The following is a 12,832-nucleotide window of genomic DNA, read 5'->3' on the forward strand; positions in this document are numbered from 1 at the left end:
TTTAGGAGAGACATACCATCCTGCATTTTTCGTCAGTCTTTTGGTAACATCTTAGGCTATTTCCTCAAAAATTATGAACGAAAAAAATCGTTACATCACCTTTAAATTTAAGTTTTAGACTTAAAAATCAAAAAATCTCATATAAGTGGCGTGTATTTTTGTTTCAGTGTATTTTTTCAGAAAGCTCGCCCAATTTCCTACAAGTTTGTCCATGACCACTTTTTGATACGACGCAACTGCTTCGAGATACCGTAATTTTTAAATTGCAAAATACAAAAATATTTAAATACCTTACTCCCTTCTCAAATGTTGTTTTCGAGAACTATTGACTCCATATACACAAAAGTGGCTTATATAGGTCTGGGATAACATGTCTATAAAGTTTCATTGAAATCGGAGAGGGTCGGGTACAAAAGTACCAGAAAAATTCCTGATTTGAGCTGGAATTGCTCTGTTTTAAGATTATTTACCAAGATGGTCCATTGTAAAATAATCTCATCATTTATTTGCAGTTGTGCTGCAATGCAATGTCATCGCTTCTCAGTAATCTTTGGATTGAGTGCATAATAAAAAAAATACAAAACTTCACTTACCATGGATAGCTCGGATCGGGACTCTTCCCGATCGCAATTCCCTCCTCTTCGGTCCGGATCGGGCCCGCCATCCCACTCGTTGGCTTGTTCCACCAGACCGAGTTGGCCACCATCCCGTCGGACATGTTGATCGACAGAATGCGGGCGCTGGTTACGTGCTGGTCCGACAGCAGCCCCTTTGCCAGGGCGTCCAGAAGACCTGCGCGTGGGTGATGGAAGATTTTTGAAGAGATTGGGTTAGTCCTTATTCTTTTGTGCTAATTTGATGAACGCGTAGGTTGGAATGATTACATTCTCGATACCCAGCTAATCAGAGAAACCATTGTTTTGACGGTAAATATTTTCACTGGGAAAGGGGTTCGAGGTTTGGTTTATACTCCCTTTTCTGCCCTGGAGTGTACAAACAATGTTGGTTGAAATTTCCTCCCACAAGTTTCATATTAACTAAAGCCACGACCACAAACACCTCTAGCGAATACGCTTAGCAGATTAAGGCACAACCAACCTAGGTAGATTATTTACTAACAGCCTCGGTTGAACGCTTTCTGGGAAAACCTGTTCCAGATTGTCCTGGTTCGTTGGCCACTACCACCGTCATCATCATCCGCTATGACCTTCAACGTTTGTCACTCCCTGGAAGAGCACATCAACGGTTGATTGATGAATTAATTGCTCGCCAGGATCCGATCGATTCATGAAGGATTGGCATGGCACAATCTCACCCCCACCCCCACAGCCGCCACCAGCCCAATTACGTAGTCATAACGTGGTGGTTGGGGCAAAACTATATGTGTGAGTGTGGTGTGGTTTGGGGCATGTTCGAGAATAATAAATTGATGCCTTGTGCTGTGAAGAGCGGGATTAGAGCCTGGAATCCTGGCAGCCAGGTCCTTCGAGAGTACACTGGAGATAGCGAGTAAGTTCGGTAGAGTTGCTGTTGCTGCTGCTGGCTGTTTAGTGGTTCAGAGATTTGATGCCAATTAGGGGTGAACGTTCATCAAATTAATGATAATTGGCTTATGGATGCCGTCAATCAATCGCCCATCGAAAACACTCAATTTGCGCGCAAGTTTGCCAGCCATATTCTAGTTAAACCGAAGAGGAATTAGGCCACCATGACTACCAGCAACTAACAGGTTTAGAGTGGTGATGATTAATATTTTGAATCTAGGTGAGTTTGATGGTTGAACTGTAAAGTTGCTAAACAAATTCTAAAATGGCTATTGAAAATATTTTGCAATTCAGCTATCAGTAATGCTTAAGATTATTCATTGGTTTTACAGTCCAAATTTGTAAAATAACGAATTAAATAAGCAAAATTTGGAGAAAAAAAATAAATTCAATTGAATAATGATAAAACACACGTCCCAAGTAACATTTTTTCCAGGAGTTCTACAAGAGCTCTTCAAGATAGCTACAGCATAGCAGTTTGGACCGCGGTAGGATAAAACTCTCTTCTAGTACTCTTCCAAACTCCTTAAGAAGTTTTGAAGAGAATTTTATCCTACCGCGGTCCAAACTGCTATGCTGTAGCTATCTTGAAGAGCTCTTGTAGAACTCCTGGAAAAAAATGTTACTTGGGGTGTTTACCTCCAATCAAAACACATGCCTTTTCAAGCTCAACGTACCATTGAAACCGGATATTGAGTTTGCGGTGAAAATTTCATTCAATAAACTTGTTCCCAGAATTAATAACGTTTCTTTTGTCACAAACGAGCACTTTCCACCTTCACATTTAGTCAAAATTTCATCACGGTATGTCCCGGAATAAAGGAGCCGGAAAAAATTCCCCCTGCCTAATGGCAAAATATTCAAATTTCCCAAACTTTTCCCATTGACTTATGAGATACGAAGTCAGGCAGCAGCGAGAGGAAAAAAAAAGTTCTTCCCATCACAATGAGAGAGATTGAGTGAGACGAGGGGAGGCAAAGAGCATCCTCAGGTTCGAACCCATCTGCATAATGATGAGGAACTTCGCGGTGGTGTGGGTAAATGTGGGAGAATTTGTGGTTGTGTGTGTGAGACCCACGTTTGTTGTGTTGCTACAGAGTTACACTTCATCGCCTCCGCAAAAGTGTTGGCAAAATTCAATTATGATTCTCATTTTATGTCCTGCGTGCTGCTTCCTCACCAACGTTGTCACCATCGTTGTTACAAAGGTGTTAGGCTGTTACAAATTGTTGAACACCTTATTTTTTAGTTTATTTTCTAGAAAATTACATAAGAATAGCTTATTTACTTATTTGTTCCACATTTTTCAATATATATTTTTATATTTAAAAAATTGGCAACACTACGAAATGAATTTTGACCAACTTGTGTAATAACTCAAAAATGAATTAGAACCAACATTTCAGAAGGGCGTAAAATTGAATGTCTTGCCCTTTTAAAATGTTATTCATGACTCAAAAAATCTTAAAATATTTTTTTTTCGAAACATCACAAAATTTCACAAATGTTTCATATTTTGATATTGAAATATCGGACCATTAGTTGCTGAGATATAGAGATTAGAAAATGGTGGGTTGTTTGGGTGAGACTTGAAAAACAACAATTTTCTTGTTTTTAAACCTTTGCATGGCAATATCTCAGCAACTAAGGGTCGTATCAACAAAGTTGAAAAAAGCAAAATATAGAGAATTTTCTCAGCTTTCAAAAATATTGTTTTCAAGTGGGCAAACATGTGCATTTTTTCTAAATGATGAAAAACTACGACTATTTTCAAAAAAGTTACATGAAAATGGCTATAACTTGAAAACGGTGCACTTTATCAAAAATTCATTTCAAAAAATGAAAAAATCAAATTAAATTTTTTTTTCGATTTTTTGAAGAAAAAAAAATAGTATTGATTCACAAATTCATATCTCGGTCAAAGATTTTTTGCTCATTCTGGAAATTTATGAAAAGTTGGCATTTAGTGTCCCTTAAAACATATCAGAAAATGAAAAAAATAAAATAAAAATAGTGTTTTTTTTTGCAAATCAAGTTTTAGTTACAAAAAGTGAAATTAAAAATCACCAAAAATTTTTTAACTGTATATCATTTTTTTCAGTGTAGTCCATATCCATACCAACAATTTCGCTGAAGACACCACATCGATCAGAAAATTCCATCAAAAGATACAGATTTTTGAATTTTCATGTATCATTTTTGTATCGACAACTGCCAAATTTGTATGGAAATTTATATGGACAAACTAATGATGCAGAATGGCTGTTTGGAAAAGGTATGCATGATAATCAAACTAAAAAAAATACAATATTTAAATTTGCAGAGAATATGCCCATTCTTTAACGAATTGCTCACTTCAAAAAAGACAACACGAGTGTGAAATTATGTTATTACTTTTCGAAAAAAGGTACACGGAAGAAAAAAAACAGCTTTATAATTATATTTATGATCTCTAAAAGGCAAATAATTATATTTATGATCTCTAAAAGGCAAATTCTTAAAATACTCTTTTCATTGAAAATAATTTCAATATTTGAAAATAAGCTTTTACTTTTGAAAAGGACTGCAAATAGATTTCTTTTCTCATTACATAGTATATAGGAGTATGGTTGTTACAAAAAGATATTGGGGTTTTAAAAATATCAATTTTTAACAGTAATTTGCAAAAGCTCAAAGATAAAGTCAAACCAATCCAGGATGAATATAACACATTTTGAAGCGCTTGAAAAATTTGGAATTGGTGAAGTTTTACGGAAATGCGAGCAATTTTAAGATTTTTCACGTTTTTTGACCTCAAACTTCAATGCCCGTTTTACCCACTTCCGTTTGTTGTAGAGGGCTCATATTTGGCATGAGTTCACCTTGATACGACCTGTTTCACATTGGTGAAAAACTCGATCTTAAGACCAAGTACATAATAACAGTTTTGAAATATTTACATATGAAAAATTAAAAAAAAATCATTGAAAATCGAACCAATACATTCCGAGATATCGTCAGTTGAAAATTACAGGCTAATTAGGAGACACATAGCAAAATTAATTTTCATCGATTTGAGTTCCTTGCGAGGTTGTCTCAAGACTTATTCGATAATTGATTTTCATAGTTCAAGAAAGGAAATTGTAGAAAATTTTCTCAGCTTTTCAAAACTATGTTTTTCAGGGGTGCATTTCTTTTAAAAAAGTTTTACTTATAAAATAAATATTTGTTTAAAAGTAGCTTTAACTTCAAAAAAGTTTTTTTTTTAAATATTAAGGTTTTTTATGATTCATTTGTCCATGTGATCGATATTTCCCCATAAAAACGATTGAAAAAAAAATCAAATCTCCTAAACCAGATTTTGCACCATCTCGCACTATTGCTCATAACATGTCTTTTAAAGGCTCCTTAAACATTTCAGAAAAATCGTTAAATTTAGTGAAAATGTTTAGATAATTATTTTTTTAATGATAAACAGTAAAATCAAAATCGGATTTTTTTCTTCCTTTTTCTTGTATCTTTTTCCCTTAAAGTCTAAATCATTACCTACAACTTTGCCGAAATAACAAAAACGATTCCGTTAAAAAAAACTTAAATATATTAAGAGACTTCTGCGTGGACACCTTTGTTTTCATAAATTTTAGAGCACCCTCTTATAAGAGGAGATTGGAGACAATTTATCATACGATAAAAATCTTTTTGAATGGAGCGTTACACCTGAAAAATTCACTTGAAGAAAAAGTGTCTATGTGATATGACTGTTTTACGCAAACCGTTCTCAATCTTAGATGGTAGTCCCAGATGTCCCCTACAAGCTTCAGGTCGATCTATGTGGACACACGGTATCAAGGAGGCAAAATATTATAAATCGAAAACATCCTTGGGAGATTTCTACGTAAAAAGTTGTGTTTCACCTTTCGATTAAAAATATCTTCGATTCAAAATATTCTATAGGTGAAAATTGCGTTTTTCAGAAAATAAAATTGTTTGCCCATATAAAGAACCATGGGAGGAGTCACATGGTGGCTCAAATGAATTTCAATAATTTGTTATGAAACCCTTTTATATGACGTGTTCAATTAAAAAAATCATTTGGGGAAAATCGTGTTTTCAAGAAAACAATGTGTTTTTTCATACTAATGGAGACGCATGGTTCTAAATAAAAATTAAAAAAAAAATCAAAGGCAAAAGAAATGAAATCATTCGGAAATGATTTCATTTCTTTTGCCTTTGATTTTTTTTAATTTTTATTTAGAACCATGCGTCTCCATTAGTATGAAAAAACACATTGTTTTCTTGAAAACACGATTTTCACCAAAAGATTTTTTTAATTGAACATATCCTTAATCAGGAAGGTGAAAGGCGTCATCCATAAAGTATGTCACGCTCTAAGGGGGTAGGGGGGTCTGAGAAAGTGTGACATTGCGTGTTATAAGTATAGGGAAAGCGTGACAAAGGGGAGTGAGGGGGAATTTTGGCTGATTTTAGCGTGACGTACTTTATGGATGAAGCCAAACACGATTTATACTCAACCCCCGGTCACTTTTTCGTTTGACACTTTTTAAGTTTGTACCCCGTTGGTTGATCAAAGTCAAACTAAAAAGTGACGAACTGCGCTTACACACACCATCAAAACAAACGTTTGATATAGTGTGTGAACTCCGTGTAAAAGGGGTGTCAAATTAAAAAGTGACCCCATTCGGGGTTTGAGTGTATAATATTTTGCTTCCTCCATACCGTGGACATCTTAATTTTTTTTAATAATTCGTTTGTTTCACCTTTCACTATGTTGTATTTTTTGGCCCTTCCAATTGCTTGAAATTGAATTGAATTTTGCTTTAGTTACCGACATTTTAAGAATTTGGAGGATTTAAACATACAAACATTGTGTCCCGATTTGACCCTTTTCCATTGACCTATAGTGCTCACATGAGGCCCAAATGATAGTTATATATGTCCAAACAACCCCTGAAAATTTCAGGTAGACTGGTGAGGCCTTGACAACGTCCCAAACAAAGGGGTATGCCCTATTCGTGGTTTCGCTCTAAAACATTTAAAGTACTTTTCGAGCAATTCCAAAAGAAACCTTTGAAGAAAAATTGAATCAGCTTAGCAGACATACTCACATACAAGCCCTCTCGGTACGTGCAAATATTAGGAAATAATGGGGTTGGAAAATGAACGAAGTCTGGAGCTTGAGCTAGCGGCAAAAGCTCACTGTTTTGGGGGGTGGCTGGAAGCTTTTGCGAGTTCGTGTTCTGTTATTATTTCCCACTCATCGATGCATCGTCGTCGCTGTCACGTGTATAAATTTAAATGTGTGTGTGTGTTTTTGTGCGATTAGCTGTTTAAATTATTAGCTTAGAGTGTTTTATCAGCAAGATAAATACAAACACACATCAAATGAAACAAATGACTTTTCCGCTTTTGTGAGTGTAGGACGAGGGGGGAGCTGCTTTGAAAAATAAAATGAAATAAAAACAAATTAACTCACCAGAGTGCCGTGCCACACCGACATCCTGCAGGACGACCGCGGCCAGATCGGCCTTTTGCCGTGCGCCGGCGTACCGTTCCGGATTCAGGGTGATCCGCAGCGGTCGGAACTGCTTGGTGAGGCAGAGGGTGCCCAAGTTTTCCGTCGCAATGTCGTGGATGGTCTGCAGCGAGTCCTCGATGGCTTCCTGAAAGAGGATTAAAAAAAAATTGAGATTGGTTAAATTCATAGAAACAAAAACTAACACTAAAAATAAATAACTATTCTTTGAAATCGAATATCAAACACAAAATTTAAAACACCTTTTAACATTGACTTTCTGGAAATAACCCTTTCAACTTCTCAGACGGACTAGCCATTTTCGACAAGCTTCTTTTTTGGGAAAATGGGTTCACATTATTTTTGCAACAGTCGGTCCCACACACACACACCCAGAGTGGTCGAAATTCTTTCCTTAACCACTTTGGACCAAACGCCGAACGGAAAACGGAAAGGCATCACAAGGTGGCTTATAATATATGCTGGTTTCTTGAGAGCATAAGGGTCGTAAATATGATTCACCAGAAGTCGGTGGCCAAAATGAGACTGTATCCACCTAAAAGGGCTTTTTATCTTATAATGTTTAAGTTGAATTTTGTTAACACAATGATATACATTTCGTTGAAAGAATCAACAGCTTTCGAAGGCTATAAGTAAAGTTTGAAAAAAAAAATAAAATATTTTTATTTGGTTTGGATCTAATGAAACAAGGAAAAGTCATCTGCGTGGGTGGAAAATGTTTGCCTCTGGAATCGTTTTCAGCTTATTCTTTATTACGTAATAATGTTCCGCGTTGGCGAACTTTTAGGGAATTGGACGGAGCGAAGGTCACCGTCAGGTTTATGGGAGTTGAAAAGTTGCAGTTTTGGTATGGTGAGCATTCCCACTAGAATGTTTGTGAATTTATTTATATTTTTGTATTGTTTTCGTTAATTTTTTCTAAATTTTTTTTTGATAATTTCTTACGAGCCCAAACAATGCAATATAACCTGAATGCTGTTAAACATGATTACTGACAACATTGGGCACATGGGGTGAATCGAGACAGTTACTTTAATACCCCTGTCCGCATGAATGTCCCATACGCCTTTGCATCACTTCTAAGTGAATTTTGCAGGTTGGTTTGAAATATTGTACTTTTTCAGAAACTTTGTTCTACAAAACCGTAGAAAATTCTGTTTTTATCGCCTTATGTGTGGAACAAACTTCCCTTACGTTTTTCTATGCTTACTGTGCATAGAATGTCTCGGAAGCCGACGCTCTCCATTATACGAATTGAAATTATGTACCTAGCCACTAAGAATTTTGGCTCGAGTCTCGACTCGATTCAGGCTCGATCTCGAGCCAGATTGACTCGAGGCTCGAGCCAGATCGACTCGAGGCTCGAGCCAAAATTCTCAGTGGGTACAGATTGTGGAATTTCAGATGTCCAAATGATCACCGGTAAAATGTTTCTCCATTGGATGTATTTTTGTCAGCACATTCTAATTGAAGTTGAAAGTTATTTATTTATTTACTAATTACATGTTAATAATGATATTATAATTTAATATTAAGAGAATTAATAAGAAACACAAAACTACCATCATCTGGGAGACACGTCTACATAAAATTATGGGGGATGGTCATACAGATGGAAATGTGAGCAACGCTCTACGAAATCGGCCGATTTCGACCATTTTTATTTTTTGTATTTTTTGATTTGGCTCAAACTTTGTGGGGCCTTCCCTATGACCAAATAAGCTATTTTGCGTCATTGGTTCACCCATACAAGTCTCCATACAATTTTGGCTGCTGTCCATACAAAAATGGTATGTAAATATTCAAACAGCTGTAACTTTTGAGTGAATTTTCTGATCAATTTGGTGTCTTTGGCAAAGTTGTAGATATTGTTGAGGACTTTTGAGAAAAAAATAGGTACACGGAAAACAAAATTTGCTGATTTTTTAATCAACTTTTTTTCACTAAAACTCAATATCCCAAAATACAATTTTTTTGATTTTCGAGATTTTTTAATATGTTTTAGGGTACAAAAATCCGCAACTTTTGAGCCATAGAGAAACATGGTCAAAAAATCTGCCGCCAAGTTATAAATTTTTGAAAAAATAGTGAGTTTTGGAAAAAATCGAAGTTTCATGCAAAAACAAGTTCAACATTATTTTTTGATCAGTAGTGCGGTGCCTGTGCCTGTGTGGACGCGCAGTCCTGTTTTTTCGTGTTATTTTCCGTCTCTTTTGTGTCGCTGTTCGAGTGCATGGGGTGATTGGTCATTATAATTAAATAATGGCATCAGTAGTGCGGTGCCTGTGTGGACGCGCAGTCCTGTTTTTTTCGTTTTTTTTCCGTCTCTTTTGTGTCGCTATTTGTGTACATGGGGTGATTGGATTTCTTCTTCTTCTTTTTTCATTTATTTTTTGTTCGCACGTTCGTTGGCCGATGAATTTTATGCGAGTTGTTTGTGGCTTTCTCAGTCAATAAAACAGATCAAACGATAAAAATGATTTTCCCAACACTAAAATAGCCCGCAAAACCCTCAAAACAAATTCCCAAATCCTCAAAAACATCCGTGACCCAGTACAACCTCTGCAAAAGTCCAAAGTTGTTTACAGTATCCCCTGTAACAACTGCCAAATGACATACATTGGCATGACTAAAAACAAACTCCAAACCAGAATGTACGGACACAAACACGATGTAAACAAACTTCAATCTGTAGTGGTAAGTGGCATTACCAATATCGAAGAGCAGAAAGACAAGCTAAAGGATAGAACTGCGTTAATTGAGCATTGTATTGAAGAGGGACACTCGTTTGGTCTGGACAAGGTCCAGATCATTGACAATACATTCAAATCCACTGCTCTGCCGATATTGGAAATGTGTCATATTGCTGTCAAAACAAACACAGTTAACCACCGTACCGATGTAGAGAAGCTTGGCACTACCTACACAGGAATACTACACTCCATCAACACACATATTACACGCAGGAACAATATCAGCACAAACATGTCCCTAGAGGAACTCACCAAAAACCAAAATGAACCCAACATTTGAGCCAAAACTATTGAGCCAAAACTGTACCAATCCCATGTTGTCCCAAAAGTAGCCAAGTGATCGTAACAGTGCGTAGTGATAGTATGAGATCTCCGAACAAATCTCATGTTTGTGCAGCATGTTCTTTAATTATGCTTTATGTTCAAATCTAACCGTTCAATTTTGTACCAATAGCACCACAAACAACACCATCCCCCTAGACACGTCCCACCGTTTGCAACTAACGTTTTTAACGATAACGATTAGACCATAAGTATGTCCATTTTCTTTGTTTGTTTTGATGTGTATTTTAACTTGTTTCAACCAATTATAGTTTCCCTTGAAAAAGGCTCAAACCCGAGCCGAAACGTCGGGCAATTTCAAACAACAAAATCGTTTGATCTGTTTTATTGACTGAGAAAGCCACAAACAACTCGCAACAAGTATACCAGTCGAAAACAACCCATAGATGAATTTTATTTTGTTCTCTTTATATAGTTTTCGATAGAAACGATCCGATTTTTGTTTTTTGAGACAAGCAAGTCGTATTGCTGGATTAAGTCCTTTCCATATCATCGAGGATCGGAAGGCACGTCGACGGATATGTTTTAAGGCTTATGATATAAAATAATTTTAATGAATGAAGCCCTTCCTACATCACCGTTGATCGGAAGGCACGCCGACGGAGAATTTCTGGAGAATCGCGGTCGAATTAATACTATATTTAAATCCCTAGATAGGTATCTTTCCGCAGCCGGCTGCCTAAGATTTTAAAATTTCAACCGATAAACAAATTGCTCATGGTCGCATCACCTACCACAGTGAATCCTGACCTAATACCCATCTTACTAACCCCTCAAAACTCATGTGATACTTTGTCGGAGACGCAGTCGATTTGGCGGTCCCATCACTCAAGTATCGGCTAACATTCCCATCCACTTCCCCGTGTCTTACCACTGGTCGTGGCCGGCGTCGGTATTGATCAGCACGATAGGGACCTTTGAAAATTGCGAAGGGGTGATGATTGGTTCCTACTTTTCATCTGTGGTCCACGGAGCAATGTTTGGGGGTCCTGGTCAATAACGAAGTAGCAGCTACGGGTAGACACCAATGCTATGCTATGCTATGCTATGCTAAAACAAGTTCAACATTATTTTTTAATGCAAAATTGAATTATCAATCGAAAAGTACTCTAAGATTTTTTGATAAAGGGCTCCGTTTTCAAGATATAGCCACCGAAACTTTAATTTTAGCGAAATATTTGCAGTTTTTCAATTTAAAAAAAAGTGACCATCAGTGACCATTTCTAAAAGTATTTTTTTTTAAAAGTTCAGAAAATTTGCTACAAAATTGTCTAAGAGACATTGAAGATTGGACCTCGGGTTGCTGAGATAGAGCCGCTTTAAGAAAAAGAAGCACGAAAATTGAAGTTTTCTAAGTCTCATTAAAACAACCCACCATTTTCTAGTGACCATATCTCAGCAACTAATGGTCCGACTTTCAATGTTAAAATATGAAACATTCGTGAAATTTTTCAATCTTTTCGAAAAAAATATTCTGAAAATTTTTAAATCAAGACTAACATTTTAAAAGTGCCAAACATTGAATATTAAGCCCATTTAAAATGCTAGTCTTGATTTAAAAAAAATCAATTTTTTTTTCAATCAATTTAATTTGCAATCTGAAAATACCTTACATTTTTGTTTGATAAAATGTTGCATTCTCAAGTTTCATCTCACTTTTTGCATTTAAAAAACTTCTTGAAAGAAAAGCCCGTTCGAAAATATTTTGGAAAGCTGTGACAATTTGAAACAATTTCTTTCGCAGATTATTAAAATTGGACAAATAGTTTCTAAAATACAGCCTCACAAAGATTTCGAATCGATGAAAAGTAACTGATTATTTCAATGAAAAGTAATATCTAAATTTTTGTTGTAAAATGTGTTCTAAAATATGAAATAAGTTAAATTATACAACCTTTTTGAAAGTCATGCACAATATTATAGTTTTGTTTTTTTTTTTTGAAAATTTCTGATCTCACATCTTTTTTGAATATTGAAAATCTAACCGAGATATCGTCAGTTGAAATTTAAAAAACTAATTTTCATCGATTCGAATTCAATTGGTGTTGTCAGTAACAATACGATTGTTATTTGTTAAATTGTAAGTAACAATACAATGGTTAGGTTGTACGTCAAAAACTAACTGTCTGATTATCAAAGTTTCAGCGAAAAATCTGTAAGAAATTAAAAAAAAAATTTACACGGGTGACCTTCCTTTTGTGAAACATTTAACAAAAACGAAAAATGTTGAATGTTTTTCAGAGTGTATCTATTTTTTTTCTGAATAGTTCTACATGGATAGAAATCGTGTTAGCTAATCCGGTAACTCCATGTTTCTGAATTTGTAAACAGTGAAATGTTTTCAAAATCGCTGTTTCGCTGTAAATATTTAAAAAATCGGAAAAATTTCACTTTTAACAAATTCAGCAACATAGAGTTACCAAATTAGCTAACAGGATTTCTATCCGTGCAAATATGCACTATTTTGAAAAACAAGTTTTTCCAGAAAAATAGTTACGTTTAAAATTCTTAGTTTAAGTGACTCTGATAGTCATAGTTTTTCTTGTTAAAATCATATTTTAGATGTTCAAACTTTATTTGTACGTTAAATGTAATTTTTAGGTAAAATTGTTGATAAGTCGGAATTTTTCCTGAAAACTTAAAATAAAATGTGTACCAGC

At 35.5% G+C, this 12,832-nt stretch overlaps 1 protein-coding gene across 2 annotated transcripts in view; it reads right to left on the reverse strand.

The window, feature by feature from the left end:
- LOC6048798 (probable G-protein coupled receptor CG31760) overlaps positions 1-12,832 on the reverse strand; it is a 191,818-nt gene that overhangs the window by 71,153 nt on the left and 107,833 nt on the right. For both annotated transcript variants that reach the window (XM_038253566.1, XM_038253567.1), the window contains exons 3-4: positions 7,018-7,204; positions 594-792 (exon numbers count right to left, since the gene is read on the reverse strand). In XM_038253566.1, coding sequence (XP_038109494.1) covers positions 594-792; positions 7,018-7,204 — 386 coding nt within the window. The remainder of the gene's footprint in view (positions 1-593; positions 793-7,017; positions 7,205-12,832) is intronic.

The sequence above is a fragment of the Culex quinquefasciatus genome, chromosome 2 (genome assembly GCF_015732765.1).
Source record: "Culex quinquefasciatus strain JHB chromosome 2, VPISU_Cqui_1.0_pri_paternal, whole genome shotgun sequence".
Lineage (NCBI taxonomy): Eukaryota > Metazoa > Arthropoda > Insecta > Diptera > Culicidae > Culex > Culex quinquefasciatus.